This window comes from Neophocaena asiaeorientalis, unplaced genomic scaffold (assembly GCF_003031525.2).
Source record: "Neophocaena asiaeorientalis asiaeorientalis breed wild unplaced genomic scaffold, Neophocaena_asiaeorientalis_V1.1 scaffold129, whole genome shotgun sequence".
NCBI lineage: Eukaryota > Metazoa > Chordata > Mammalia > Artiodactyla > Phocoenidae > Neophocaena > Neophocaena asiaeorientalis.
The window spans coordinates 6,081,622-6,107,399 of NW_020172446.1; the positions used below are offsets into that span (position 1 = coordinate 6,081,622).

A 25,778-nucleotide genomic window follows, 5' to 3' on the forward strand; every position below is an offset into this window, starting at 1 on the left:
CGGGGAGACACCAGTTGCTGCTGGCCGCGTGGTCGCTCCCCTCTCCGGAGCCCGCGGCGGACCGGCCCCTCGGCCGAGGGTCGGGCTGGGCGAGAGGCAGAGGGCGCCCGGGGCCCGGGCCGGACGGCCTCCCTGGTGGGGCCGGAGGCCGCAGAGCGCGGCGGCTTGGCTGGCGTGGGGGCCGAGGACCAGGGGACCGCGGGGCCGCTTGTCCTTTGGAGAAACCTTGGTGATTCCTCCTCCCGCGTCCGTTGGTCCCGCCGCTGCGCTCGACCGGGCCGCCGACCTTCGCCCACCTGTTACCCGCTTCCCCGGCCGGGAAGGGTCCCCCACCCCAGCCCGCGCCTCCTCCTCCGGGGCTGAGCCCCGAGCCCCAGGGATTAGGCAAGCGCCAGGGCTCCCGGGGCCTCCGGGGCCGAGGCCCGGCCGGCTGGCGCTCCTGGCGCCTTTCTGGGCTCTGAGAGTGCCCGCGCCGGGACTGGAGGGGAAACCGAGAACGAAGAGGTCGCCGGGCGGTGCGGGATGGGTTTACGCGGGATTGGGGTGGGGATGGGGGCAGCGCTGCTCGCCAGGCCCCCAGCCCAGCTGTAGCCCCAGCCGCGTGACTCTCAGAGCTGGAAAACCCGAGTCAGACGCCGGTCCTGCCTGGGAGGTGGACCTTTCCCGGGGCAGGGGTCGCTCGCCGACTTCCCCCAGGCTCGCCGGGTCCCATCCCCCGCGCAGCGCAGCGAGGGAGGCTGCGTCTGGCTTGAATGCCCACACGGGCCTCAGGCTGGGGGTCTGGAGTTTCCCCCAGAATAAAATGTGCCTCTGGAAGCTGACAGTGGGGGTGACCACTGCGGGAAGAGGTGGGGCCCGACCTCTCATCACCCTACCTAGGGAGGCCCAGGAGGTGCAAGTGGGAGGAGGCCTGTCAGACCGTGGGTCGTTCGGAGCCGGGCCTGTGCTGGGAAGCTGCCTGCTCTGCACTTTCTCGGGCCTGGACCACAGCCCTCTGGCCGAAGTCTGGCGTCCCTCCACTTTCCTGCCGGCCTGGGGAAACGGTCGGGAGAGCTTATTGCCCTCCAGGCTGTGCGCTTAATCTTCACCCCCCGCCCAGCTCCTGGCACCCTGGGCAAGGTGCACTCCCTTGCTTGCTGTGCCTTTGGGCAGGCCCCAACTGAGACCCAGGTCACCCCTTTGCATGCCCTGAATCTTCAGCCAGCTCCAGAAGAAGGGGTGAGGAACTTGTTCCCATTTCCAGCCTCTTTCCTGCTATGCCAAGGGAGTAAGCGAGCAGGGCAGGGCTTCTGCCTGGGCTTCAGGCCCTCCTGGTGCCACCCAGGGCCCTCTGATGACATACGGCTAAGAGGTGAGAAATCTGGTTGTTTCTTCTGGCTGTCCCTGAACCCACAGGCAAGGAAGGGACCCGAAAGTGCCCCATCTTCAGTCCATCAACTCAGCAGTCCTTCACAGAACACTCTCCTAGCAGCACAGAGGGAACAGGGCTGGGGCCCCGGACCCAGAGAGCTCACTGTCCTGCCAGGAGACAGACGCACTTGAGGTCAGCGGTACAAGGTCTGACACAGCCTTGCCAGCCTGAACCGTGGGCTGGCCACACCCATGTCACCAGGGCAGTCTGCTGAAAAGAGCCAAGGAGGACGGTGTGTGGCTGAGCCAGGGCCAGCTTGGCCCCCTCATTCCCTTCAAGGGGCAGCCACCCCTCAGCGGCCGAACAAACATCCCACCATGGGAGCACAGAAATCTTGGCTCCTGCCCATGGGGGGACCAGGTTCCGGTGTGGAACCGCTCTCTGCCCAATACTCCAGGCTTTACCCCCGTCCCAGCTCTGACAACCAGATCCCTACAATAAGCCTAAATGATTCAAGCCAGATGGTTCATTACAGCTTTAGCCAGGGTTATGCTATTTGCTGCCCTCATTATTGGATTATGTCTGTTCTAACAAAAAGAAATTAGGACGGTTGCTCTGTTGTCCAAGGCCGAGAGTGAAGTGCTGTTTATTTATTCGGCCTTTTTTCCCTTCTCTTTAAAGCCCATCACCTCAAGGCATAAGCACAAAGTTGACAGGTTCCAAATTGATCTAATAGAGGAGCGCTGATGGGGAGAAGATGCAGAAACGTTATAGTTAGAAGTGTCCCCCCAGTGCCCTTCCCCTCCCAGTGGTCCACAGCGCAGCCTGGCTAACCTGGACTCCGCTGCTCGCTGCCCTCCTGACGGGTCCTATGTCCCGCCCTCCGCATGTGCTGCTGCCCTGCCTGAGATGCCCTCCCACCCAATCTCCACCTGTGGAAACAGTCCATGCTTCAAAGCTGTAACGACTAGGATATTTGGGGGTTGTAGGTGACAGAAAAAAGTTCAGAGTGCCTTAAACAGTGAGGGGTGTCGGGGTCATGGGGCACTGGGGTAGATTCATGCAGCCGCTCGTCTGCAGCATCAGTGGTGATGGTTCTGTCTTTCCACGTGGCCATGCCCTTTTCCTCTTAGGCTGACCTCCCTCATGGTTCAAGGTGGCTGCTGCAGGTCCAGACATCACACGTAACAGTAAGATCCTAAATTTGATAAGGATCAGTTTCCTCTCCCATGTCTCAGTTTAAAAGTGAGGGAGCCTCTCCCAGAAGTCCCCAGGAGATCTTTCCTTCTGTCTCGTTGGCCAGAATTACATCTCTTGCCCATGCTTACACCTGCCCCTGCATGATTCACCCTGGGCTAGGTCGGGACTGATCCCCACAGAGGCCTGGAGCAAGGATGGAGGGGAGGAATCGCTGAGTCCCTCGGCTCGAATAATTTCCCTGTACCCACTGGCTGTGGTTCCCTTTCCTTGGAGCCAAGTCATATTCTACCCGGACCGTATTTCTACGCACTTAACCTTCTAAGACCAACTAGGTGTCGGGCACTTTGCTGAGTGTGGAGGTCCCAGAATGCCTGAGACACGACCTCTGCCATCAGGGAGTTCATGGAAACCGTGACACACGAGCAGCCCAGCAGTGAGGACGGGGAGTCAGGAGCCCAGATGGGAAGCGCCGGCTTGCACAGAGTTCCCCCACAGAGAGGGCGCTCTGAGGCTGGGAGGAGGGGGGACGCAGCCCGGCTTAGTGCAAGGAGGAAGAGTCGAGTGGCTGGAGCAAGGGGAAAAGGCCTCTGATGGTGAGGCCGAAGCGGTCATATCACAGAGGGCCTTGAATGCCACACCGAGGAGGTTGAACTGAGTCCAGGTGGCAGTGGAAAATTTTTGAACAATGTAAAGCAGGGAAATGAATAGGTTTATAAAAGTCCTAACCCTCTGCCTCTGAGCTCCCGAGAAGCAGGGCTATATGATGTGTGGCTCATTCCTCTTTGTACCCCCTGCAGCGCCTGGTCAGTGCCTCAGTTTCCCCAACTATGAAATGCTTTCGACGCAGGCTTGATCATTTTCTGTGGTTCTTGCCATGGTTTTTTTTTTGTTGTTGTTTTTAAACTATTTCAGAGGCTGACATTTTTCTTAAAAAAACAAAACAAAACAAAACCAGGGCTGGTTTCCTACTCCCAAGGGTGTACGGGCGAGGAAGGTCCAGGTGCAAACCAAGGTCAAAATGATGCTGTCAGTCTCCATCAGCAGAGCAGAGGGATGTGCTACCTTAGAGGAACTGACGGGGGCTGGAGCTTGATTTTCTCTGAATTAGCCCCATTAAAGCTCTATAATTATCAACAAGCTGGTGACAACTCTCAAAGGCCCATTAGTGACCAAGCCTCATTATTTATCCAAGGATGTTAACTTTAGCCAGGAGGTGTGATTTGAGTGGCTGGAGGACAGGACCCCGTGGCTCACACAGACAAGCACCTTCACCTGCCCTCAGGGCCCGCCTGGCCTGCACAAGCCCAGGGGGGTTTTCAACTCAGAGGCTCCTCCAGGGTGGAGGCTGAGCCCTTCCCGCTCCCCACACCCCAAGAGCAATTCTGTTATTCTCTCTTTTGTTTCTCCGTTGCACCCTCTCAAGAGTTCAGCTAAACAAAGCGGCAGAAAAAAATGTTCGGAAGCCACTAAGCTTTAAGGCGGGAGCTATCAGGATGGGAGTGAAGAGGCTTGGATTCTGCTTCCAGCTCTGCTGTGCCACCCTGACCAAATCACCTCCCCTCTCTGAGCCTCATTTCTCCAAATAGGAGATAAAGACTTTGGGCGATGAGCTCTCTCAGAGAGCTCCACCACCGGCAAGTCTCTAAAAATGGTGACTGAGCTTCTAGACTCAGTCACCATTAGACTATTATTTCTTATAAAACTTGCATTTGGAGTTCAAAGAAATTCATCAATCCCATCCTGGGGCAGCACTGGGCTTGCTCTTCCTTCCTGGGAAGTGAATACTGGTGTTGGTTTCACTGGGCAGCTTCGGGCCTTCCTTAAACACGGATGTCTGTAGAGCCAGCGGAAGGGACCCCTCTCCCCGCCTGGAGCTGAATTTCCCAGTGGGGACTCTGTCTGCTGGCTTGTCCTTCTCTGGAATTGGGAACCGGGCAGAGATCGTGGACTGTGTTGTTTTAATAGATGAGCATCACACCTCTGCTCCCGTGAGAAGCTGGAGAATGAGTTGGTTTGGATGGGCTGGCCGTGTGGATTGAACATCTGCTCTTTGCTGGTGTCAGAGGTGTGGCCGAGGCATGGTCCCTGCCCTCAGGAGGCAAATGTCTGGGGGGCACAAGCCACAGGTTAGGTCTGAAGGGGACAGCAGACTGATTTAATGTCGTGCAAAGCCAAGAGCTTTAGAGACTATTATTACAAAAAAATATTATTACAAAAGCCTGGGCCTGGAGAAGCTTGGGCCCATGGCTGTTAGTTGTTAAGACGTGGTGATAGATCACTCCCTTACAGCACCTCACCTGCTTACCCGCACAGAGGGGAGCTAGGATACAGGCAGCAAAAGGCCAGATACACCTGGACTAAAGCACGCATGCTCTGCTCAGGGAAAAGGGCTTTAGGCTCCACTCAAGGCCTATTGACTTTTTTTTTTTTTTTGGCTGCGTTGGGTCTTCGTTGCTGCACGCGGGCTTTCTCTAGTTGCGGTGAGCGGGGGCTACTCTTCATTGCGGTGCGCGGGCTTCTCATTTCGGTGGCCTCTCCTTGCAGAGCACAGGCTCTAGGCGTGTGGGCTTCAGTGGTTGTGGTGTGCAGGCTCAGTAGTTGTGGCTCGCGGGCTCAGCAGTTGTCATGCACAGGCTTAGTTGCTCTGCGGCATGTGGGATCTTCCCGGACCAGGGATCGAATCCGTGTCCCCTGCACTGGCAGGCTGATTCTTAACCACTGCACCACCAGGGAAGTCCCATGGCCTATTGACTTTTAGTTTAGACACAATTTTAACAAGTATTCTCACCTGGTTTCATAGAAGAGACAAGTAACTAGTGAATAGGAGAGAGAGCTGTTTGTGCTACCAGAGGCAAGTACTCTAACAGGAGTTTCAAGCTGATGGCAGAGGAGGAGGCAGAAAAAAATGAAGAAAACCTCAAAACAGAGTGGCCACCTGGGATCCCTCGGTGGAGGAATCATCTCACATGCCCTTCTGTGTCTGGGCTGGGACTCTGACACAGAACAGTAACCGTAGTCATAGCAATGATTCAGGTTATTCCGAAAAGTGTAAGTGACCATTTGTGTATTCTGCTCACGAAGGCTGGGAGGGGAGTGATCCAATTCGGAATGAGTTCATTCCAGAAAGTGTCTCAGAGGGGCAAGTACAGTTATCTAGAAAAATCACCTAAATGGATACGCTCCTTCTATAATTATCTACTGAGTACTTTCTGTACCCCAGGCATGGTGTTAAAGCACAATGCCACGAGGTGGATGCTGTTGTGTCTCCATTTTGCAGACGAGGAAACTGAGGCACACTGAGGCTAGATACACTGTCCAAGGTCACACAGCAAGGAAGTGCAGAGCCAGGATATGAACCCAGGGTCAGACGTCAGAGGGCAGGTCTCACACCCTACGGGTGCCCCCGCGAGACAACGACAGAGACACTGAGCTGTGTGCCTGACCCTGTGTTAGGAGCTGGGGTGCAAGACAAGCAGTGGCCGGACTCGGCCAGCAGGCTGTGGTTTGCTCTAGACCCACACTGGGCACCCCTGGCCTCCCCCCGAGCATCACTCCAACCACTCCGCCCCCCCACCCTCTGGGTTGGCCTGTGGCTGGAATGCCCCTTCCCCCGGCCCCAAGGTGCACTGGCCAAGCCCTCCTCGTCTTGCATGGCTCAGGTGAAGTGTCACTTCCTCCAGGAAGCCTTTCCTGATGGCCCCAGTTCACATCCAGGCCAGGCGTCCCCCCTGAACCCTCCATCAGTCCTGGCCCACTAGACTTTGTTTTGACCAATCCTTTTCATCTGTTCCTCCCATTAAGCGGTGCTTTCCTCGGAGCAGGAACCCTGTCTTATTGATATCTTCGATCCTGGAGTCTGGCATATTGTAAACACTTGGTAAAGAAAGAAAGAAAGAAAGAATGAATGAATGAATGAATGAATGAATTAGATGCCAGTTGACCAGCCCAGCAGCCTGCAAGGAGCATCTGGGCTTCTAAAGACATCCTTTGAATGTGTACCTCGTGGGGGAGAGATTTGCCCCGGAGGTCTGCTCCCACCCACAATCCCAGCCTTCGGGCCGGGAGCCGTGTCGATGAGAAAAGCCACAGCTGCCGTGTGTGATCGCGCCCCAGGGCGGCAGCTGCATCCAATCACTGCTGCACCCGCTGCCCAGCCCTTGGGAATCACTGGTTGCCTTTTAGAGGCCGGGGGTAGCAGCTCGCGGGCCCAGCTCTCTCCTCACACCCGGCGCAGCGCTCCAGAGGGACCGGGCAGACCAGGGAGCCGCAGCCCCAAGTGCTGCTGGGGGGCGGCGAGTGGGCCAGCCAGTCGGCCGGGCTGGGTCCTGCGGTGCTGCAGAGCCTGACCCCTCTGCCTTCTCGCACACTCCTGGGACCGTTAAGAGGCGGGGGGAGCTGAGGTGCAGAGCCCTGGCCAGTGGTTGCACCAGGAGGACAGGAACCCCTTTAGCTGAGTGCGGCACATGTGGCCCCACCCTGGACCAGCCACCGGCCGCGAGGCATGGCGTAGGGGTCAGGGGCCCACTGCCTGGCTTTGACTCTCAGTTCACCGCTCGCAGTGTCTGGAGGTGACGGGCCTAACCCCCCCGCCCCCGAGCCTCCTTCTCAGGGTTGGGGGGGTCGGTATGCAGCAGGTGCTCTGCTGGTGGCAGTCAGCGCGGTCACCGTGGCACCTCGTCCGGCCGCGCAGGGGTGGCTGACGCTTCTCCACCGTGTGGGCCCGGCATGACCTGAGCCCTCCCTGTCTGCAGCCGCCCTGGGCACGCTGGACTTCAGCCTGCTCTACGACCAGGAGAACAACGCTCTCCACTGCACCATCAGCAAGGCCAAGGTAGGCCCCACCTGTGCGCAGAGGGCGAGGAGGGAGCTCTTGCTTCGGTCATCTCCGCTGCTCCTGAGATGCAGCTGCCTCCCCTACAGCGAGGTTTTCAGGGGAAAGAGTAGAACAGAGGAGCCAGAGAGAATGGGGGTGGGGGGCAGCTTTCAGGAGACAGAGGCCCCAGAGCTGGGGAGCTGTCGAAGGAGGGAAGGGCGGGCAGGGAGGTGACAGGCCTGTCCTGCAGGCCAAGAGGAAGGGTTGGACTTGGGTGCCTCCGGACTCCCCGAGGAGGCTCTGGACGCTGACGCCACGCCAGGCGGGGGATTAGTCTCTGGTCGCACCGGCCTGAGCTTGCTCTCTGGGTGGAGGCGTGGGCGTCTGTAAACCCCACGCTGGTCCTGCCCCGGGCTGGCACCCGTCAGCTGTGTTCTCAGCCACGCTGTTCCCTTCATCCCCACACCGCGACGCTCCCCCTGGGAGGAAGGTGCCCAAGTTGATGTTCTCCCGCAAGGTAAGGGCAGCCGTGCGGCCTGGTAGACCTCCCGGTAGAGCCGTGGAAGGGCCCGGGGCCGGCTCAGAGCAAGGAGCTTCCGGCACCGCTGCCTGCGCCCAGCCCCGCACCACCAGCACCCCAACCTGCGACTCCTCTGCCCCTCCTCCCGCCCTGCCCGTGCTCTGCTCACCCAGAGGGGCAGGCTGCCTGGTTCGGCCCTGGCTGTGCCCCACCCGGCCTGGGCCGCCGTGGCTGGGCCACCGGGGCAGGGGTGAGCAGTGTCCCTGTTGGGCCAGCACCATCCCCGCCCCCGCCCCCTCCTCTGGGAGCTGCTCGGGCTGTGACACAGGGCACGCCCTGCCCTCCTCTAAAGGGCTCTAGACCTGCCCTAGGCACAGAGCTGGGAATCTGATAACCCCCGGCTGTGCTGAGGTGGAAGGCAGGGTGCACGCCTAGGCAGACCCCTTCCCCTCTCCCTCCACCCAGCTGTGTAGAGGTTGTCCAGGCCTGGGGACTGGGAATGGGCACTGGCTGCCAGGCTGCTCTGGCCAGAGCCGTCCCTTCTCCTCCCCACCCAGACTCCAGGCCCCTCCTGTGCTGTGTGCCCCGCTTTCCCTACCCAGGCTCTAGAGGGGCTATGTGGGTGAACTGGGGGGAGGGGCGTATGTGTGCACACGCGTGTGTCCACTTGGGTTTGTATCACTCAAGGCATTGGAGATGGGGGATGGGAGGACCCCGAGCCATGGTCGCTCCCACATTCTCCAGTTCATCCTCTGCTTAGAACCAGTTCTGCAGGGGAAGGGGCGGTGCAGGCATGCGAGGAGCTGGCGCTGGGCTGGGGTGTGGGGAGGAGCCCCAGGGGGTAGGAAGGCTGAGGCCGACAGGCAGAGCCCCTCGGGGGCCTCTGGGAGGATGCCAGATGCCCCAGTGCTGGACCCTAGATTGGCCACCCTCCCTCTAGGTAAACAGAGCTGCCTCAGTTTGCTCATCTGTAGAATAGGGTTAATCATCCCCACCTGTGTGGTGGTTGCGAGCATTAAATGAGTGAGTGCTCAGTACCTAATGCTGTCCTGCAGGACAGGGCCTGGCAGCAGACACCCCCCACCCCGCACCACACACACACGCACGCACGCACGTATGGGCACTCATATCCACAGCAGAACTGGAAAGTTCCACCTTCGTGCGAAAGGGTGAGAGGTGGAATGAGAGGCCTGCGTTGGGAAGGTCTGCCTCTCTGCCACAGTGCATGCAGGGCCACCCGGCCAAGCCTCGTCCTGGAGCCAGCCCCACGGAGCAGGGCAGAGCTGGAGCCCAGGCAGCTCCCGGCACAGCTCAGATGCCTCCGCCCTCAGCAGCTTCTCCGGCATCTTCCAAGGGGCCCGGCATTTAGGGGAAGGGGGGAGCAAATGCCCCACCAGCAGGCCCCGCGTCAGCATTGCCTCCTCAGCTCCCCCAACAACCTTGAGATGTGGGGACTATTAACCCATTTTACAGATGATAAAGCTGAGGCTCAGGAGGCAGATGAAGTCATCCACTTACCCAGCTGATAAGTGCAGGAGCTGAGACCTGAACCCTGGCCAGCCTGGCTCTAAAACCCGTGGGCCCCTTCCCAGTAGCCAAGCAGTGCTGGTTGGAAGTTGGAAGACCCCACCTCAGATCTCAGCCCCTACCTGGGAGCTCCTCCGAACCAAGGTGGGGATGGGGGAGAAGAGCCTCAGCTCCCCTGGGAGGTGGGGGAGGTGGGCTGGTCATGAGCAGCCAACTTGCAGCTCATCTTTGCCTGTCTTTTTTTTTTTTTTTTTTTTTTTTTTTTTTTTGCGGTACGCGGGCCTCTCACTGTTGCGGCCTCTCCCGTTGCGGAGCACAGGCTCCAGACGCGCAGGCTCAGCCGCCATGGCTCACGGGCCCAGCCGCTCCGCGGCATGTGGGATCTTCCCAGACCCGGGCACGAACCCGTGTCCCCTGCATCGGCAGGCGGACTCTCAACCACTGCGCCACCAGGGAAGCCCTGCAGCTCATCTTTGAATGAGGCTGTGGGGTTGCCAGCTCTACCCCACACATGGCCCAGCTGCCTTCCTCCATCCCCGTGTGCCATCCTAGAAGCAGAACCAGACGATTAGCACAAGCAGGAGCGAGCATGAGGTCACCTAGGCCCCTGTTTATGGTTCCGTGAGTTCCTTGGCTGTGCACACTTGACTGGTGGTTGAGAGTGAGTGAGGGGGAGCTTCCCTGGTGGCGCAGTGGTTGAGAGTCTGCCTGCCAATGCAGGGGACACGGGTTCGTGCCCCGGTCCGGGAAGATCCCACATGCCACGGAGCGGCTGGGCCCGTGAGCCATGGCCGCTGAGCCTGCATGTCCAGAGCTTGTGCTCCGCAACGGGAGAGGCCGCAACAGTGAGAGGCCCACGTACTGCAAAAATAAGTAAATAAATAAAAAGGGGAGTGAGTGAGGGGTGCCATCTTGTGGAGGGACCCTCCACGGCTGGCCAGCTTGTGTGGCCTCTGGGGACACAGACTGGCAGGGGGCTGTGACAAAGCCAGAGAGAACTTGAGCCTGGTCTCCAGGACACAATGTTTTCCCACGGCCTCAGGGAAAGGTGTGGATGAGCAGACAGAGGGTCACAAGGACCTCGGGTCTGTGAGGGAAGTCGCAGTGCACGGGGAGCAGGGAGAAGGGGGATCGGGAAGAAGGAAAGGCCTGCCCACAGCAGGAGAACGAGGGCCTCATTCAGAGAAAGTGAGTCACCTGGCCTCCAAGATAAGGAAAACAGAAAGAGGCCGATCTGACAAAGGCACCCGGTGTTGCCTGCCCAGGGCCAGGCGTTTGGGGCGGTGGGGGGGGGGAGATCGCACCAGCATGGAGCCTTCCTCGCCAACCCCCATTCTGGGGGTGTGGGGCAGGATTACTTCTGTGAAGAGGGTTATGAATGGACCCAGCCAGGAGGCCCAGGGGGCAGGGATGCCTGCTGACCCAGGTTCCTGGAGGCCTTGGCAGCTCTGTGTCCCCAAGCCCCCAGTTACACCCTTTGCCATTCCCCTCTGCTCAGGGCCTGAAGCCGATGGACCACAATGGGCTGGCAGACCCCTATGTCAAGCTGCACCTGCTTCCAGGAGCCAGTAAGGTAAGGGGCCCTCCAGTCGCGACTGCGGCCCAGGCTGGGCTTGGGGCACCCAGGGAGGCCCACAGCTCCCACACCCACTCAGAGTCCAAGCAAGTTGAGGGTTCACTCCACCTCCACCCAGAGCACCCAGTCACCCCCACACCCTCTAGGCCTCCCAGGGACCTTGAGTCAGCACCACCTGTCCACTGAGTTGGGGAAACTCCCGGGGAGAATTTCTAGGCCAGCGTTTTAAAAGAAACACTCTCAGCTGGACGCTAATACTGTGGGCAAACAAAGGGTTCTGTGACCAGATAACACTGGGAAACATTGTTAAACAGGTTTCTTTACTGCAGGACTTACCAGAGCCTTTAATGTGTTGATGGGCTGCCCTGTGATGCCCCACAAGAGGGATGGAGTAGTCAGCAACTGCCCAAATTATTTGACTACAGAACCCTTGTTCCTGTACCGGATGACCTGACAAGCAGACCAGCCCAACAGGTGCATCTATGAAAGGAGAGGGAAAAAACCATTTTTTAAATTCTCTACGAAAAGCATCAAGGTGGCCTTCAGCACTAGAAGATCAGAACTTGATGAGACTTCCTTTCATACGTCTTACAGTTCAGTGTAGTTTTATTTGTAATGTCATGGGAGGGAAGGTCACATCTTTTCAGAATTGGGTCCTTCCCTAGCCCACAGATATCTCAAGGGCTGAGTGGGGCAGACTCCATGCCAGGGGGGACTCAACTGGAGTCCAGCAGCTTTGTTTGCAGGTAGAGACCAGGGTGGAGGCAGAGGGACAGGGGACACAGGACACAGAGCATGAGCCGCAGAGCCCAGTGGCTGGTGTTCTTGTCCTGGCCTCCTCCTTAGAAGCCAAAGTTAGGGAGTTCCTTCCTGGCCCTCGAGTGACCTGATAGGAAGAGTCAGCAGTGGGGGCACCCCCCTGGGCAGAGGGCCTCCCCCAACACTGCTCAGGACAATTGCAGACCAACCGGGGGGTCCCACCCCCAGGTGGCCACTCCAGGCTGCTGGGGCCTGAGTTAATTTTGGGGCCCGGGCTCCCCCTGGTCCGGTGGCGCCATCCCAGAAGGGAAGGCAGGGCTGCGGGAGAAAGGGCAGTGGACCTCCCACTACACCTGGAGGAGCAGGCTGCCCACTCCAGGCCTCTCTGTCCTCATGCTGCAGGGAGGACCCCCAGGGCTGTGAAGGCCACGCGACCAGGGGAAGGGGCCCAACTCGGGGGCTCAGTGACCGTGCGTCTCTAGACTCCTGGGACCTCGAGTCGGCAGTACCTGGCTGCCGAATCCTAGGGACCGCCCCCCCCATAGGATAGATTCCCTCGTAGGGCAGAGTTTCATAGAGCACCTTATAGAGAAGGTCCTACAAACCAGGCTGAGAGAGATGTGGTGTTACGCCCTGGAGCCTGACCCTCAGAAAGGGTCACTAACCCACTGGGCTCCACAGAGCTTATGTAAGTGGTGGAGCTGGGATTTGAACCCAGGGCTGTCTGACCTCAAAGCCTGGGCCGGTTTGTGGCGGACATCAAAGGGAATCGGCTACGGAAGTCAGGGAGGCAGTTTGTAGTTTCCTAGGGCTGCGCTAGCAAATGACCACCGACTGGGTAGGTTACGACACCACAGATCTCACACCTTCAGTTCTGCAGGGTGCGAATCTGACATAGGTCCTACTGTGCTACAATCACGTGTCAGCAGGGCTGCATTCCATTCTGGAGGCCCAAGGGGAGAAGCTACTTCCCGTTCCTTTCCAGCTTCTAGAGACATCCCCTTTGCTTGGCTCGTGGCCCCTTCCTCCATCTTCAAAGCCGGTGTCGCCTCTCTGACTTTCTCCCCTTGTCACGCTCCTTCGGACTCCTCTCGCCTCCCTCTTCTACTTTTAAGGGCCCTGTGATGACGTGGGACATGGCCCACCCACATCATCCGGATAAACCACCTGTGTTGGAAGGGCAGCGTCTCAACCAACCGGATCGCCAGGGAAGTCCCCAATCGGCCTATTTTAAAGTCAGCTGATTAACAACAGCGTTAATCCCCCTTTGCCAAGGAAGAGCACTTATGCACGGGATCTGGGGGATTGGGAAGTGTTTGGGGCCATTACATTGCCCATCACCCTCTTTGACACTCAGAGGATCATTTTTGCTCTCTCCAGGCAAATAAGCTCAGAACAAAAACTCTCCGAAACACTCTGAACCCCACGTGGAATGAGACCCTCACTTACTACGGGATCACAGACGAAGACATGATCCGAAAGACCCTGCGGTGGGTGAGACCCCGGGCTGCCGGCTCCCCAACCCCACCCAGCCTTGTCCACAGGGCAGGCCCTCCCCACATCCCCTGGCCCACCACCTGCAAATCTGCACTGACTTTGGCAGCAAATTGAGAGGCCCCTTGCCCTCCAGGATCTCAGTGTGTGATGAGGACAAATTCCGCCACAACGAGTTCATAGGGGAGACGCGGGTGCCCCTCAAGAAGCTGAAGCCCAACCACACCAAGACGTTCAGCATCTGCCTGGAGAAGCAGCTGCCGGTGAGTGGGCCACGACCTCCGGTGGTGGGCTCTGCAGCCGTCCAGGGCCCACCCTGCCGTGAGCGCGGGGCCAGGAGCATTTATTGAGCACCTACTATGTGCCTGGCACAATTGCAGGTGCTGGGGAGACAGATAAATCTCCCTGCCCTCATGAAGTTTGGGTGGGAGACAGACAAAAAATGAAATAAACGACCCAAACAGATAGTCTGTTCAGCAGGGACAGGGCCGAGAAAAAAAGCATGAGAGGAGTCAGTGGGTTAGACGGGTGCTCTGGGAGGGCTCACCCGGCGAGCAGGGAATATTCCAGGCAGAGGGAACAGCAGGTGCAAAGCCCTGTATGGAAAAGCGCCCAGCCTGTGGGAGGCACAGGCAAGAGATCAAATGAGAGGGGCAGAGAGAGCGAGGGGAGGGGGCCCTGGGAGCTGAGAGCAGAGGTTGGGGGTTGGGGATGCTGGGAGGACTCTGGCCTTATCCCTGAGTGAGACGGGCCACAGGAGGGTGCTAGGCAGGGGCCAAGGCACCTGAGGACTTAACAGGGTCCTCAGAATGGGAGGGAGTGGAGGGCCGGGGTGGGGAGACCAACAGGGTGGAGGGAGGAGCAGGACCCAGGCCTAGGCAGGGCGGCAGTGGAGGCAGGAGAAGGGCTGAAGGTCGGTATCCTCAGGCCTGGGGCCTGAGCACCTGGGAGGATGAAGGGTCATTAACTGGGATGCGGAGGACCATGGGAGGAGCAGCTGGGGATGCTCGGAGCGCAACTGGAACATGTTAGGCGTGGGGTGCCTGTGAGATACCCAGAGAAGACAGAAAATCATTCTTTCCTAGAAATTGCAATTGTTTGAAAATGTCAAAACCAATTTTGCCCCCGGGTCGTCTGCAGCAGCTGAGCCCTCCCAGAGTCTCTGAGCAATTTTCCCCTCCCCCTTCTCCTCCCCGTTCCTTCCCCTCCCCAGGCCTGCCTTCACCCAGTTCAAAAGGGCCAGGAGGGGTTGGCCAAGAGGTCCAAGGCCCAGGACCCTAAGAAACCTATGCCTTCAGGGACTGCATGGTGTTCAGGGCACAGTCCCCTCCCCAGGACAGTTCCCTAGCGGAGGTCTGGGCAATGGGAAAGCTCAAGAGGACAGTCCAGCAGCTGTCCCCCGAGGGCCTGTACCCCTCCCCCATAGGGCCCCGAGACACATGCTTAGCGCAGCCTGGCCTGGAACAAGTGACCTGAGGTCAGACCTCCCTCCCAGAAACCCAGCTCTGTCTTTTTGCATAAGCTGAGCAAATTGTATTCCATTGTCACGTTCTCTCCCACTCATAGATATTTGTGTGATGGAGATAACCCTTCTAATTTTATTATTAGTCACTAACCATAGGTGACCCAGTTTCTCCAAATATGTCACTTATAAAGAGCAACACCAACTCCTGCTGGAGTTGTTTCTGAGTTTTGATCCCTGACATAAACAAACACCTGTGTGGTGTGTGAATTGTGTGTGAGCAGTGTGTGAGAGCGTGGAATGCATGTGTGAGCACCTGTTTCATGCACGGAGGGGGGGGGGCGCGTGAAAGCATGCATGCTTGCGCACCAGGTGTGATCAGGGACTTGCTTAGCCTTGCTTGAATTTGCTAGGATCTCATTGGTCCAGTTCAGGGACCCACAATGACAAGGGTACAGTTCAGAAAAATCAATCGGCAGTAAAGTTTCATTTTGATGATACCTTTTAGATTTTACATAGCCTTGTAAACCTTATTCGTTCTCCGTAAACACTGAACGATGCCCAGTTCAATGGTCTACATGTGAAACAATCCAAAGTATATCCTACCCTCAAAAAACAGCTGAAAATATCCCAGCTCATTTATACTGTTTAATTTTCACACATCACAACTGCCACAAGAGCCATGGTTTAGTGAGGCTGTCATACACAAAGCCCTAGGCCTGAGTGGCAGGTAGTTAAATCTCAGCCGCCTCCTCTGAGCCACGGGTACAGGCTGCCTGAGCTCTGTGTTGAGAAGATACTGAGGCTGCATTTGAGCTCAGGGTGAATTCAGTCATCAGCTAGCCATGTCTGCCCTGGGTGTGGGAGTTGGGGAAGGTAGCCCTTCCTTCACCTAACAGGAGCCCCGTCTACAGAGAGGTGCAAGCCTGGCCCCTGCCCATGAGGGGCCACGTAAGCTGCCGTTTTAGTGCCAGGCAGTGAACAGTCCAGAGCAGAGGGACCGAGTGCAAGAGGAGCCTGGCAGAGAAACCTGGGAGGGGTCTTTGGGGGTCATAGGGCTCAGGCTGGGTGGACAGAGGGTAAAGGAAAGGGGTTCCAGGTGAGTAGCAGCTGGAAGGTAGAAACAGGTGGTCTCAGGAGGGTGAGGAATGGTCTCAGTGGGCTGGCTGGGCTGGGGAGGCCACACAGTGAGGCCTAGAGTTGAGGTCTGATCCGAGGCAGGCGCTAGGCAGGGCAGGCCTAGGCCACACCCCACCTGCCTCGTAGCTCCCCCTGGGGTTGGGAATGTGCCTAAGAAGCTCCAAGAAGCACCTTCCAGGGGGCCGGGGCCAGGGTGACCCCTCACCACCCACCGGGCTCCGTTCGGCCTGGGCCTGTGGCTGCAGGGGAGGTGGGAGCAGGCACGGACAGCTGAGTGACCACCCACCTGCCCCACAGGTGGACAAGACAGAAGACAAGTCCCTGGAGGAGCGGGGCCGCATCCTCATCTCCCTCAAGTACAGTTCGCAGAAGCAGGGCCTGCTGGTCGGCATTGTGCGCTGCGCGCACCTGGCTGCCATGGACGCCAACGGCTACTCGGACCCCTACGTGAAAACGTGAGTGTGCGGCCCAGGCCAGCCGCCTCCTTCCCCACTTTCTCACCTCCAGGGACTAGGGGCCCATGCGTCGAGATCAGTAGTCCGTGTGGCAAGTACCTGTGTGAAGCACAGGGGGTGCTGTGCCCACGAGGTCATGCTCTTCTGTGCTCTTTGGGCAACTCTGTGGGTTGAGTCTGGCCAAACCCATTTCTCAGATGAGGAAACTGACGTCCATAGCAGTTGAGTGGCAGCCCAGTCACACAGAGAGCAGTTATCTCCTGATGTTTGGATCAGGTCTCTCTGTGGTCATGGGGCCCAGGAAAGGCTGTGAGCAGGTTGGAGGAGGGGACAGGCGGCCAGGAGATCCAGTGAAGGGACTCCATCAGGACTTAGGGCTGGGCACATGTGGGCAGTGCTCTACGGTACCACAGACACAGATAGGGGTCCCTGAGAGGTGGGGCTTCTGGTAGCACTGGGGGGAGAGACTTAGCTCAGGGGCCCCAGAGCTGTGAACCTGGGTCAGGACAGGCTGTGATCCTAGCTCAGGCAGGAACTGGTGGCCATCTGGAGAGGGATAAAGCCTGTGTTTTGGTGACCACCATCTGTGCTTTGGTGCGCTCCACAAACAAAAGATGGACGTAGCGAGGTTGTCTTGAAGGGTAGGACTTGGGGAGGAATTTGGCTCAGCAGAAAGGAGGTGTTTCTGCTCAGGGAAAGGGACAGAGGATTTAAGATCGTTAAGAAGGAGGGATGGTTCTGGCCTCAGGAGACAGTAAGGAGGCCCAGGTGCCAGAGGCCATCACAAGGACTACTGGTTTTCTGCTCAAAAAACAATGTTGGGGCCCAACTTCAACCATTAGCAAGACAGTGATTTCCAGTGGATCAGAGACCACTGGGAACAGAAATGCTGTAATAGCTCAGAAGACAATTAGACTCTTTAAAGTGGAGGGAAAGTAAGTGATGCTCGGTAACCTAGAAAGATGCGTACGCCCTGTGGCCGCATCATTTCCCTTCCAGGTCTGCGTCCTAGAGACCCAGGCCCTGGCATAAAGCTGCTTTTGCAGCATTGCTTGATAGCGGTAAGATGGAAATAGCCTAGTGTTCATTAGCAGATTAATAAAATGTGGCTTCTGTGTACAGTGGAGTACGATGCAGTTGACGTGAATAAATGAGGGAGGTGAATCCACGTGGACAGAGCTATGCTGAGCCCTAAGCAAACTGTAGTGGGGGGGCACCAGTGTGATACTGGAGTGATTGTCTCTGGGGAGGGAGGACAGTGCCTCCACCTGTAACTGTGACGCTAGAGGGTTTTTTTCTAATTTTTATTTTTGGCTGCGTTGGGTCTTTGTTGCTGCGTGCTGGGCTTTCTCTAGTTGTGGCAAGCGGGGGCTACTCTTTGTTGCAGTGCACAGGGTTCTCATTGCGGTGGCTTCTCTTGTTGCGGAGCACCGGCTCTAGGTGTGCACGCTCAGTAGTTGTGGCTCACGGGCTCTAGTACACAGGCTCAGGAGTTGCGGCGCACGGGCTTAGTTGCTCTGCGGCATGTGGGATCTTCCTGGACCAGGGCTTGAACCCGTGTCTCCTGCATTGGCAGGTGGATTCTTAACCACTGCACCACCAGGGAAGCCCTAGAATGTTCTTATGAAAGAAAATATGATCTGAAGCCAAAATGCTGTGAAAAAATTTTTTAACATTTTTGGTTGCAGTGCATGGGCTTCTCATTGCGTTGGCTTCTCTTGTTGCGGAGCACAGGTTCTAGGCACACAGGCTCAGTAGTTGTGGCGCACAGGCTTAGTTGCTCCGTGGCATGTGGGATCTTCCTAGACCAGGGCTCAAAGCCGTGTCCCCTGCTTTGGCAGGCGGATTCTTACCACTGTGCCACCAGGGAAGGCTGGTGTGAAATTTCTAAATTGGGCTCAGTTCCCACCTGCCAAGTTGATAGGAATTCCAGGGTCTCATGCTGTGTTATCCAGAAAATAGGGTCTCACCTCGTACAACAGAGGGTCCAGCCACCTCCCACAGCCAGGGAGAGGTAGCCCTGGCAGGGCCTGTCCACCATGCTTGGGGCTCCCCCTGCCACAGGTGTGGTAGTTGCTGGGCCCACCCTCCAGCCATGGGCCGGGTCAGCGTGGCCTTTCAGACAGGCAGTTCTGTGGATGGCCCCCTGTATCAGAGGGAGGCCCCCAGCAGCCTAGAAACCCGTACATCTGATTGAAATTCCCTGGGTGAGTTGCAGGGGCTGCTGCTCAGGCCTCCTCAGGGCTCCCTATCTCTGAAAGGCCCCTTCATGGACCGTGGGCCTTCTCTTTGCTAAAAGTAGGGGAAATAAAGGCACAGGTGAGATTCCAAGCGGAGCATCTGGGGCCCTGAGAAGAGAGCACATGGAAGTGCCAGGTGGAGGTGGAGGATGCTGAGGGGTAAAGCTAGATGGGCCAAGGCCTTTTGTCAGCACCCTTATTTTTATAAACTTCACCCCAGATGACAGCTACCTCAGCTACCTCAGTTTCCCCAGGCTGGAAGCTGACCCCAAGTCCAATTCTTCAGGGTCTGCTGATGGTTAACAATCATCACTAACACATACCGAGTAATTGCTGGGTGCCAGGGCTGTGCTAGGCCTCTTTGAAGCCCCCCAGCAGCCCTGTGCAGTACTTGTTACCATCTCTATCTCACACCCAGGGGCACTGAGAAAGCTCAAAGCAACTTGCTGTGCTGCCCCGGGCAACCCCCTTCCTTCGCCAGTCCGCTGCTGTCTTCTAGAGGCCTCAGGTGAGCAGCAGTTGCTTGCAGAAGGGACCAGCGGTGGCACTGGTAGGGAGGCTCCGTGAGCCCTGGTGGCCAAGGCAGGAGGGAGTGCTGATAGGGAGGGTGAGCAGCCATGGGCGGGCCCCCTGGAGCGTGGCCAGGGTGCACTTCTCGCCCACAGAGGCCACGCTCCCTCAGGAAGCTCCCCTGCATGCAGTGGTGAGGTGAGGCGAGAAGGGACTCCAGGCAGGGAGACAGCATAGACAAAGACCTGGACAAGGGATGACCCCTAGCTGGGGCCTCGTGAGGATCACTAGACGGACACTGGCCGTGCAGCCTGGGATAGCTTCCCTTCAGGGCCTTCCGGAGGCAGGGCTGGGAGACACTCCCACTGTGCAGGACCGCCCCCATCCCTCCTCCTCGCCCCCAAAGTAAAACAGGCAAAGACGAGTCAAGAAGTGCATGGAAGCTTGTAAGGAATGCAGAAATTCACCATCTCTGGGTGAGGGTTTAAGGGAACCCCCCAACCTATTTAAAAAGTCATCTTTATTGAGGTATAATTTACATCCACTAGGTTTCTCCCCTTTTGAAGTGTGACTGACTGAAGTATACAATCTTGTCACCACCACCATGGTTAAGATCCAGATACCATCACCCCAGAAAGGTCCCCGGGCCCCAGTCAACCATTTGACTTGTTTTCTGTCGCGACAGTTTTGCCTTTTCCAGACTGACTTATAAAGGCAACTCCTACATGACCTAATGCTCTGGGGAGCCAGCCACGTGGTGCCTGAGCCCAGAGTTCTGTCTGTAGGTCTGCATTGCCAAGTAGTTGTCCGTCAGGTCACTTCTGCTGAAGTGCATGGGGGCTGTTCCCAATTTCTGATGGCTGTATAAAGCTGCTAAGGAACAGGCTTTTGTGCAGACCTATGTATTCATTTCTTTCTCCACCCCCAACTTCTGTTAATACATATTTTCTAGTGTTTCTATAACGAACCAGTATTTCTTATGTAATAACAATCACAACTTTTTAAAAAAGTGCACAGAAAAGCAATAATGAGGTACCACTTTCTATGTTCACTGATCCCACCCAGTGCCAGGCATCAAGTTGGGTACCAGGAAGCTGGTGGTGGGTGAGACAGATGTGGTCCTGTCAGCAGGAGCAGGGCAATTGTCACTAGTGTCCATGCAGGGACAGGGTAAGAAGCTTTGCAAAGGACAGGGCCTGGCTTCTGAGCACCATCCCTGTGCGGAGCAACTGTGTGACCCTGGGTGAGTCCCTCCACCTTTCTGAGCCCCAGATGAAGACTGCTGTTCTGAATCAAAGTCTAAGGAGCTGATGCCTGTGGAGGGAGCTGGCCCGCAAGCAGGGCTTCCCTCTTTCCCTTCAGGAAGCACTGCTGTCACTGCCCAAAAGACCTTTTTTCCTTCCTCAAAGCTCCAGTGAGGTAGTGGCAATGGTTGTACAACTCAGCTACTATGCTAAAAACCGCTGCATTATACACTTGAGAAAGGTGAATTTTATAGCGTGTGAATTCTATCTCCATAATCTGCTATTACAAAAAGAAGAGCTCTAGCAAGGGACCAACTTTGCTAAAAATGTTTTTCTGGTGGGAAATGAGAGCTGTGAAAATTAGACTTCCAGAAATAAAGAAAATCCTCTTTCCTAGGGGATGGAGGGTCTCTGTGACATCAGGAATGGGCTGTGAACAGAGGTCCAGGTGATGAAGGACCCATTGCTTCTCCCACTGCACTGACTGCTCACCTTTGTCACAGAGTAGTGCTGGGGACATCCGAGGGTTAGGATGAACGGGAGGCCTGGGAATCCCTCTCTTCCAAGCCCTGCTGGCTCCAGGTATGCTCAGTATCTTCTCACTCTCTATTGATTGGTTATAATTCCAGATACCTGAAGCCAGATGTGGACAAGAAATCCAAACATAAGACAGCGGTAAAGAAGAAAACCCTAAACCCAGAGTTCAACGAGGTACGAGAGGCTGGGGAAGCCATGAGCCACTCACTCTCCCTCAGGACAGGGGACCCCGGAGGGACTGGGTTTTTCAAGGGTCACTGTGGGAGCTGGAGGTTGGAGAGGGACTGACAGGAGAGCCCCCAGCCGTGGGGTAGGAGGACTGGTGGGAGAAGTGAGGCCAGGCTGAACCAGGCCAAGGTGGTACAGACAGAAGTGAGGAGCGGCCTGGAAAACTCTTTGGAGGATTGAATTGATGGGATTGTAGCCATGTTAGATGTGGAGGGGGTGGTGTGAGGATGTGAGCGGCCCCAGGAAGGTGGGGGCAGATAGATACCCAGGTCCTCAGCCCAGGGGGTGGGTGCAGCCGGAGAGGAGCTCCAAGGAACGAGATGAGGGAGGGGAGCCTCTGACAGAGCCTGAGTGACTCGCGTGCAGGCAGAGAAGGCCGAGGAGGTGCTGCCAGGGAGCGAGGGGGACACCAGATGTTGAAGGATCCTGGAAGCTGGTGGGAGAGGCTTCCACAAAGAAGGGAGTGGTCAGCAGAATCAGACCCAAGAGAGGTCAAGCATGCCAAGGCCGCCAAGTGTGCGCTGACTTGCAATAAGGAGACTCTTAAGGATCCTGAGAAAAGCAGCTTCAGTGACAAAGGGGCAGGTGGGTCAGAGGGAAGGATCTCAGCTGGGCTGAGGATCTCAGCTGGGCTCTCAGATGAAAGTGAGTGAGATGATGGGTGAGAATCCATTACCATCCACTGCCGTGCACTGCCCACCCTCCTGGCCACCAGCCGACTTACAGGCCGTGTGTCATTGGTCCTGACACTCCCCTTCTGGCCACCAGGAATTCTGTTATGAGATTAAGCACGGGGACCTGGCCAAGAAGACCCTGGAGATCACCGTTTGGGATTATGACATTGGAAAATCCAACGATTTCATCGGTGAGCGGACACGAGGGGAATGCTCTTTAGCAACATGCCCATCCTGGGTTCAGCAACGGGCAGGGGCCCTGAATCAGGCCACAGTCCCGCCTTCCTGGCCTGTGGGGAGAGTTGGGGCCATAGACATGATCCAGCCTGACCCCAAGTGACAGAGAAAGAGGCCCAGAGAGGGAAAGAGGCCTGGCCGAGTCACACAGCAGTCTGTGGTGGAGCAGGGGGTGATGATGGTCAGCCCCTCGGGCTGGACTCTGAGCCCTTGTGGCCCCAAATTTGTGGTGGGCTTGGTGGCTGTGCACAGTGGAGCTGCCCTGGCACCAACACGAGCCACTGTGCTGCCCCGCAGGTACTGCTCTGGTCCTGGGTAAAGGAAGAGCAGGATCCCTGGGCCCTGACTGGGGGAGTGGGGGCTCCAAGAGTGTGGCAGTCAGACCACGGTCCACCCTCAGAGCAGGTGGGCAGGGAAGAGAGTCTGGCCGTGGAGCACAAAGTCTGGGAGGGGTGCCAGGGGGTACTGGTTCCAGAGAGACCCTGAGAGTCAGAGGTCACCGTGTCCTGGCTGCCTCTCGGCTCCCCTCTGCAGGCGGCGTGGTTCTGGGCATCAATGCCAAGGGCGAGCGCCTGAAGCACTGGTTTGATTGCCTGAAGAACAAGGACAAGCGGATCGAGCGCTGGCACACGCTCACCAACGAGCTGCCGGGGGCCGTGCTCAGCGACTGACCCACCCCACCTGCCCGCTGCACCCACCCCTGCCCGGCCCAGCACAGGCCTGGCCCTGGGCTTCCTCAGCTGCCACTAAGGGCCTCGCCCCCATGTTTGGGGAGATCCAGGACGCCTGCTTGGACACAGAGCCACTGCAGCCCCCGCTTAGAGGCCATGGAAGGCCCAGCCCCTCCGAGGGACAGCGGGGGCAGAGAGCTGGGCCTGCTTTCGCCCCCCTGGGGCCCGAGAGGGCCAGAGGTGGAAGAAGAGGACCCTGGCCTCAGCACCCACCCAGAGGAAGCAGATGGGGCTGTCCAGAAGACAAGGACCCTACTAGAGGTCAGCAGTGAGTCGCAGGGGCCTCCAGGCTGAGAGAGCAGGGGTGCCATCAGGTAGAGGGGCAGTAAGAGGAGGAGACTTTGGGCAGGGACAAGACAGGACTCTGAAGAAAGTTCATTCCCAAAAGGAGGTTCTGACTACATCTGTTCATCTCTGGCATGACTGGGTGGGTGGGAAAAGTTGACCTGAGAGCCAGGAGTCTGATAAAGATCCTGGAGCTCCCAGTGAACGTGGGCACAGGCCAAGCGCTTCACTCAATGATCCCACAGGCCCCTGGGGATGAATGAGACCCTGGGCCTGCCCTCAGGGAGGTCCCCATCTAGTCAGGGAGCTGGAAACAAACCATTACAATGGGGTTGTGAGGAATGCCAAGGCCAGCCTGACCCACCTGCACGTTCTGTGGACTCTGCTGACTCGGCTGGGAGAGCAGGGAGGGGTTCCTGGAGGAAGTGGTGCTTTAGCAAGGCCTTGAAGGGTGAGTGGAGTTTCTAGGCAGACAAAGGGGAAAGAGCAGAGTAAGCAGTGGGAACCATATACAAGGCCTGGAGGGGAAGGTGATGTGGGCCAGGGGCACTGTCTGGGACCCAGGGTCTCTCTGGGAGAGGGAGCAGGGCTTGTTAGGGGCAGCAGCACTCAGTCCTGCTCCCACCCCACCCCTAGCTGCCAGGCCAGCTGGGCTTGTAGACATAGGGCGAGTGGCTTAAACTGATGTCGCACGGTCAAGTTCAGTTCTCAGACCCAGCTCTCCTACCTCTCATCTTTCTCCTCCTGAGGAAGCTGGGGGATGGATCCTGCCTCTCGCTCCAAGCTTAAGCATCAGGTCAGTTGCAGTCAAGAAGAGAGTGAGTCTGTTTTTCTTTGCATGAAAAGAACCAAAAAGTCCTCCTTGTCCTTCCCCTCCTCTCCCCTTCCCCCACCCCCCCACCCAGGGCCCTTCTGGGTTCAGGGTTGGGAAGTGGGGAGCCCCAGGTGGCTGCCCCTGCATCCTAGCCCTACTGAGATCCCTTTCAGGAGAACTCAGCAGTAGTCCAGGGCCTTGTTTCTGGGAAGGGCTGGTTCTGTCTTCCAGAAGCTAAGAGAGAGCCCCCTGCACCCTGGGGGAAGGTCTCCAGGAAGGAGTTGAGGGCATCAGAATCTTGGGCCCAGGCTTGAAGCCCCAGACTTTTCCTGCCAACTAAGGGGCCTTCAGGAACGCTGGATGAACAAATGCAGAACCCAGGAATTTCTGTGCTCAACCCATCATTGCACTGATTGATAGGAAACAAAGCCCAGAGACGGAAAGTGATCTACCTGAGGCCTTCCAGCCCTACCACAGCTGGGGCAGACCAGGTTCCATGGCCCCTGCCCCACCACCTCCAGCCCAGAGCTCTGGACACCACACCCACACCAATGCTTGTACAGGGCTCACAGGGGCACTGGGGCTAGACCTTATGCTGCAGACAGGCTCACAGGGGCACTGGGGCTAGACCTTATGCTGCAGACACAAAGCACATTACCATCTGAGGCCTGGGGTGATGATGTGAATCCCACCAAGTGCCCATCAGCCTTTTTCCATTTTGCAGGGGAAACAGGACTCCAGCCCCCATACAGTACCTGGCAAACTTTGCTGGTCAGGCAGTCCTGGTTTTCCCTAAGGAGGCTTTGTGTGTGGTAAGGGTTTTACAACCACTGTCGTCTTGATGAATCTTCACAGCCCTGTGAGATGGGTTTAATTGCCATCTGACAGATGAGGAAGGAGATTCAGAGAGACTGAGTCTATTTATGAGGAACCTTGTGTCTGGGTGAACTCTGGGTTATCGTCTTAGCTTTGCCTTTTGGGTGGGGGGCAGGTTTCTCATTCAGAGAGGAGCTTCACGAATTCCCTGTAAACACACGGAAATGCTGAATGGCCAAGTTAGAAGTACACCTAGAGCCTCACCTAGTACAACTTCCTTGTTAGACACATGGGGAAAGTAAGGCCACTTAGCGCCACTTACTTGCGCCACAGAAGTAGCAAGCAGAAGGGGCCTACACAGGACCCAGTTGGGATAAGAACCCAGGACACCTGGCACCTAGTCCAAGGCCTTCTACGGCCCTGGACTGTGCAAGAGCAGATTTGGTCCCAGCTGACCACAGGGACAGTCAGGCTGGGAGGTGGGGCTCCTGGACAGCTAGCCCGGGTGGAGGATGGGGCACTGGGTAGAAGACCTCCCAGGGAGAACCTTCACTAGGACCCTGGCACTGTTCTGGACCCCTTGCACGTTCTATCTCTGTTTGTTAGAGAAAAAGGCGCTTTGAGAAGCTGCAGTGTGAGCTCTCCCTTTGACCCCAAGCTGGCATCTTTCCTCTGGTCCCTCAGCCCCACAAAGACGGTGAATTTGACGCCAAACAAAACAAAACAAAGTCATTCCAAAGTCAGATGTCAATAACCAGGGGGTCACCAGGTGTGGCATCCACCGCCACCCCCACACCCCTGCCTAGTCTCAGCACCCACCGCCACCACTAGCCGATCCCCCACGGGCCCGTCTTCCAACCCTGAAGCGGTAACCTCCTGACCTCTAGTGGCGAGAGCGAGGAACTGCATCTCCTGGCCCGAGCATGTCCTCCCTTTGTTCGTTCTCCAACCGAGAGAACCTCCCGATGCATGGACTCTGGCTGTCTTCGACGCAGACTCGTGCACTGCTTACCACCGTTTTGCTATCATGTGACGGCTGCAGAAACAGTCCTGAAACTGCAGCCCCACACACAATTTTTGTACTTTTGTCTGACCTACCCGAAGGTGTCCTTTTTAAGTCTTATTTGTTAATATTTATAATGACATATAATCCAAAGTAAATGGA

The 25,778-nt window shown here is 57.1% G+C and overlaps 1 protein-coding gene across 1 annotated transcript in view; it reads left to right on the forward strand.

Moving 5' to 3' along the window:
- The window catches only part of DOC2B (double C2 domain beta), a 27,983-nt gene extending 4,130 nt beyond the window's left edge, over positions 1–23,853 (forward strand). Inside the window, exons 4-11 of the mRNA XM_024736082.1 lie at positions 7,303–7,382; positions 10,910–10,984; positions 13,127–13,236; positions 13,377–13,503; positions 16,140–16,297; positions 20,921–21,002; positions 21,825–21,921; positions 22,502–23,853. Of these exons, the coding sequence (XP_024591850.1) occupies positions 7,303–7,382; positions 10,910–10,984; positions 13,127–13,236; positions 13,377–13,503; positions 16,140–16,297; positions 20,921–21,002; positions 21,825–21,921; positions 22,502–22,638 (866 nt within the window). The 3' untranslated portion in view covers positions 22,639–23,853. The remainder of the gene's footprint in view (positions 1–7,302; positions 7,383–10,909; positions 10,985–13,126; positions 13,237–13,376; positions 13,504–16,139; positions 16,298–20,920; positions 21,003–21,824; positions 21,922–22,501) is intronic.
- The last annotated feature ends 1,925 nt before the right edge of the window (positions 23,854–25,778 follow it).